The sequence below is a fragment of the Nestor notabilis genome, unplaced genomic scaffold (genome assembly GCF_000696875.1).
Source record: "Nestor notabilis isolate BGI_N333 unplaced genomic scaffold, ASM69687v1 Scaffold36592, whole genome shotgun sequence".
Taxonomy (NCBI): Eukaryota; Metazoa; Chordata; class Aves; order Psittaciformes; family Psittacidae; genus Nestor; species Nestor notabilis.
This window is the reverse complement of record NW_009919394.1, coordinates 1-5392: the sequence shown is the minus strand read 5'-3', so window position 1 is coordinate 5392 and position 5392 is coordinate 1. Positions and strand designations below refer to the sequence as shown.

General features: G+C 44.8%; 1 protein-coding gene across 1 annotated transcript; it reads right to left on the bottom strand.

The window, feature by feature from the left end:
- Positions 1-970: 970 nt before the first annotated feature.
- Positions 971-5331, bottom strand: CAMLG (calcium modulating ligand; the record flags this gene model as incomplete). Its single annotated transcript, XM_010010195.1, has 4 exons — positions 971-1356; positions 2964-3029; positions 3728-4170; positions 5273-5331. Coding segments are annotated over 4 exons (760 nt in total), but the record flags the coding sequence as incomplete, so codon positions are not given.
- Between the last annotated feature and the right edge of the window lie 61 nt (positions 5332-5392).

Below are 5392 nucleotides of genomic sequence, written 5' to 3'. Positions count from 1 at the left end.
ACCCACAGTAAAACCCCACCAAAGGCTGTTGTCCCTCCACGTCCACGCAGGAGGCAGCTCAAAGCCCTGGTTTTGGTCTCACTGTCACTTGTGGTACAATAGGAATGGCCCCTGCAATTTCACAGGGGCAAGGTCAGAAACACCCCAAACCGAGTTGAGATGAGGGGCTCTGCTGCATCAGAGGCTGTGCACTGCTGGGTATGATGCTGCAGGAGCAGAACTCCTCTGTTGAGATCCTGTTTACAGGATAAACAAAGTGCAGAAGCAAATGTCGTATTAAAAGCTGCCTTCTGCAGTCCTGTAAGGAGCCGGACAACAAATAGTTCCCTTTTAAGTTTGACACACATCAGAGCAAACAGCAGGTTCTGCAGGTTGGTTGCCAATATCTACAACTTTCTCCTCATGAAATTAACTCTTAAATTAAAGGCATGAGGATGAAAGCACAGGAATGGTTGCACTAGGATTAGTGGAAAGTCACTAAGATGCTGGAAAGTCACAAACAGGCGAGATGAACAATTGTGTTTCTCCCTACTTTTCGATTAAGGACAGTTGTAAGGAACAGGACTTGCTTTGTTGGTGTCTTTGCTTGGCTCTTTTGCACTATAAGCATCAAAATGAATCACAATCACAATGTATAGCAAGGCAAGGATTAGGACAACAAGGTGGCATGTTTCACCATCGTTCTCCAGAAGCAGCTACTTGGTTCAACATTCTGAACAGGAGAAGAAAGGGATTTACTTAGAGCTTGCTTAAAGAAAATGGGAACACCACAAAATGAGTTCTTGTTAGCTATATATCTATATGGTTCTGCTCTATGGAATTCTCTTTGTCCTCACTGAGAAGAACAAAGGCAGCTTTGTAAATATTTATGAAGGAGGCTGAGAAGGGCATCATCAAACTAGACCAAATAAATCACCCTCTGACACTTGCCCCCTGTTCTTCACATTTGTAACGGGCAGACACAGCATTGAAATAAACTGACCCAATCCAACTGGCAGTCTGGGACCTTGCTCTTCCTTTCCCCAAATGACTGGATTTAAGGCTCCTTTCAAGTATTTAAACAGGTTAAGAATTTTAAGGAAGGTTGAAACCTGTCTGCACAGTCAGATGCTAAAGGAAAACAGTTCAGAAAGCTTTACTGTAACTACTGCGTTCAATTCTACATCATGGTTCTTCAGAACCAAAAGCCAGAGCGAGTTCATGGCAAAAGATGAAAGTAAAGAAGTAGACACAGAGGTCTGTGAAAACATCCCCCATTTTGCTGTAGGTGTCCATGGAGCGACTAATCACTTCCGCGGGGATTCCAGACAGGAGGAGAGCAGCAGTTAACACCGTCGTTTTCACCTTCTTCTCATACTAGAAGATAAAAACCCCACAGTGTTACGTTAGTTCTCCTGTTATAATCCAGTCCTGCTCTACATGCCACGAGTGTTGGGCCAATTTCACACGCAGCCAGGAACATTCCAGCTTCCTCGGGAAGAGTAGCAGGTTTGGACTGATTCTCTCCAGGCACGCCCCAGGATTCACACCACTTATCCCAGCGACAGATTCACACTGTGCTGGATGTGCTGGAGCTGAGTGCAAGGCTGGTCACAGCACATAATATTCATCACACACATTATGTGCTGGCACTGGGGCTGTGCAGCAGCTTCTGCGGGAGTGGGAAGAGTCCCAGACAAGGGCAATCTGGGTGTGAGGAGCTAAGCCAGGCACCTCCGCTGGCAGAACAGGATTCATCTCATCACACTACTTGGCAAAAAAAATACTGTTACTTTTCTAACGCAGAAAAATGATTTAGGATTGAAAACCAACTGTTTCCTTCTATTTTAGTACAGCTCCATTTGGCAGTTTTAGTCTCTGAACCCAGAAACACTCCAAAACCCTTTGAAAGCTGAGCTTAAGATGAGGAATCCCAAGGAGGCAAAGCCTGACAGGCAGGAAATGGTGATACCTGCTCGGTATCTTCATTTAATCCAATCTACATGAAGCTTTCAAGACTCTTTCTGGGTTTCATAAGAGAAAATGAAGGATAACAAAGGGATTGACCTCATCTGGGTATGAATGCAGTAAAAACAAGCTGTGGAAAGGAACAATCTCTTTTAAATTCTGAAACTGAAGAGCTCATTTTGAAGGTAGAAGGAACAAGATCAAAAAGCTGTAGCAGATGATCTAGTGCTTAGAGCAAGTCTAAGCTAATTCTACTGTTTCCTGTTATGATACATCAGCTTAGAGTATCTACCATGAAGTTTAGTTTTCACTTATCTGCTTAACTACAAAAGAAATGCTGATTTATTCTGGTTTTCTACAGGTAATCTCTTATTCCTTTTAAAATGCTAATTTTCCTTTTTGGCCATGGATTGAGCATCATTCAATCCTGCTTTGTGCTGCAGACCTGATAAAGCATCAACCAAACAAATACTTGAGCACAATCAATTGGTGTAAGCATATAAAGCAAGTGATACAGCAAATCTTGCTAATAAGCAGCAAGTTTCACACACAAGCACATGTCTCATTTCAAGCTGCAGTTCAAAATGATACTGGGAATGGAATGCAGAGGCCCTAGAAGCCAAGGGCTGTCTCATTTTGCAATGAACACCCCCCCGAATTTTGCCCAGGTATCACATGCAGATCAGTTTGCTGACAGAGCAAAGAGTAAGCACAGAAGAGCATGGTCTAGGAGAAAAGCTTCCTAAAGACAGGAAAGAACTACCTGCCTTTCCTGGTCAGATGCTTTTAGCTAAACAAGTTTTTAGTCCACATTTTCCCAGCAACTTTAAAAGAGATTCAGACTAAATCTGGGAAGATCAAAAGCAGTACAAGCTATCAGCATTTGGTGACTGTCAATTTACAGTGTGAAATAAGGGAAGAATACTTCACATGCATTGGTCTTAATACATTCTAAGCACAAGTTTAAATTTAAAACATTTTAAATTAATCTGAAATAATAATAGTAAAAGAAATACCTTTGGAAAGTACTTGGCCAGGCCCATGTAAGCAAGTTGTAGAGTAAGAAATGGTGCAAATATTGACTGAAAGAAAAAAATACATGAAAATTAACATGGTCAGAAGTAATAGCTAAGAACACACACAAATTTAATGCTCCTCAAATCATAAATTAGGTAGAAAAATTATTTGTGGACAACAGCAACAGTATTTTGCAATACTACAAACCTAAGCAGAGAACTTACATGTCAAAAACGAGGTTCTGCCTTATTTTCTTTGAACCTAAACCCCTGACGTGACAGAAACATAGAGCAGTGTGTGAGAACGAGCCCAGCAAGCCAGGAGATGGCAGCCAGGACCAGGCACACACGGCTGTGATGCACCAGCAGCACCGGTATCAGGAGACTGATACATGAGCAGGATCTGCTTATCTTGGGACAACTATTGCTGGTCTTACTCTGTTATTCTTTTGTAGACTCCAAACTAGAAAAGCAGCTGATTCATGCTCACAGAGACGGGATATAAGCAACAAGTATTCCAGTGCTGCTGCTCCTCGAGCACCAGGGACTAAAGGTGTGCTACTCTCAGCTCTTACATAGAGGCTGTGTAAGGTAACAGGGATTCATCTCAAAGGTTTTGTACAGCTCTCAGAAACATAAAGAGTTCCTGAAGTTCCTAACTCAGTCGCAGCTGATAAACTTCAGCCCTAGATAAAGGGTATTTCACAGGAAGTTAGCAGTGAACTAGCAAAGCAGAACAGGACAGTTTGTTTCCCTGCACTCACCAAGTGCTTGCACACAAAGGCCCTGACTGTGATGGCCAGCACAGTACACCCCACCCATCTAAAAATGCGGAAAGAGTCAAACTCCTCCGCTGCATTCCCATTCTCTTGGCTTGGCTTCTCATTCATCAGCTGGTTCCTCAGCTTCAGAGCTTCTTCAAATCTAGATAAGTACTGGTCTAATCCGTGTCTAGGTGGTCGTGCTGCAGCTTCAGGTGGCAGTTCCCCCCTGCCACGGTGACGGAGCTCGGTTGTGCCCTCATTGACAAGGTCTGGTGTTTTAGTGAACAAGTCCTTCTCCCCTTTGAGGTCTGTCAAGCCACCTGCATGGTCAGCTGTGCCTGCCACGCCACAGACAGTATCACCAAGCACAATTCGCTTGGAAACTGAAGGAATGGATTTCTCTTGTTCGTGCTGGAGCTTTGATTCTGTGTGACTGTCTTCATCTAGAGAAGACAAACAATAAACACAGGAGTTAGGCACACACCAGCTATGTGGAACAACACTTCAGCCATCCTGGACCGGGGCCACTGCCTCCAAAGTGAAAAGACAGATTTAGGATTAATAAATGTGCTAATTCTTCATCACAAAGACATCTGATGCACTTGAATACATGCAATTCCATTTTAAAAATGGGCTCAGCTGATACACAGCCTCCGTGTGTGTCAAAGGAAAGGGTTACACTCAGGTTACACACAGAAAATGGAAGAGCACAGCATGGACATCTGGGCTTGGGACAGCCCTGGCTACACCCTCTCCACCAGCCTACAAAGAGCCCTTGTGTAGCACATGCTTTGCATTGCAGGGCACCCTTCTGAAGTGGGGCAGACACGAGACAGAAGCTGAACAGTCAGGTCGGAAGTTGAAGCTGTCAGTCAGCACTGGAGAAACTACAACACTGGATTTCCTTAAGCAACAACCCTGCACAGACAAGAGGAAAGATGTTCCAAATATATGGAGCTACATAAAAAGAACAAAGATTTATGGAGAGTGAACCACACAGAAGCAGCAGTAAAGACTGGCAGATGAGCAGGCGATAGAGGCAGCGTACTTTGGCTTGTTCTCCATTATCAGAGGCAAAGCAGTGTTAACCTGCCCTGTATTCAACCTGAATATCCCATCTTACAGCTGAAGGAGATGCCAAAGAACAAAACCAAACCAGGAGGCATGCACAACAGGTCTGGCACTACCAGCGAGCAACACTTGAAGAGTGTTTTCCAGCACTAAAGCAGACTCGTGGGCATCTCTGTAAACTGAAATCTGGGAACCCTTTCCTGACGGGACAGTCGGCTCCTCCACGTACAGAAAGGCAGTGACCTCGTAGGAAGCTGCAAGAAAACCCTGAATGCCACCCACAAGCATCCAGCGGCTGGTTATTACCCAAACCAGAGAAAACCTTGATATAAAAACCCAACCGTGAAAGCAAACAGTTACTAGATGAAAACACAGGGGACACTCATTGTTTCTTCAATTGAGACAAGCTACTTGCAGTGACAGCTTGTGTGCTCGCTGGGCCACAGCAGCCCAGGCCCGAGCCCCGGTCCCGGCCCGCTCCTGTGCCGGGTCTCTCGAGGACCACAAACGGTTCTGCTCTGCTCAAAGCCTCGCTGAACCGAAAGATCGCGCTGAGGCCCCGCTGGAGCTGCTGCGGTAACGGCGGGAGGCGGC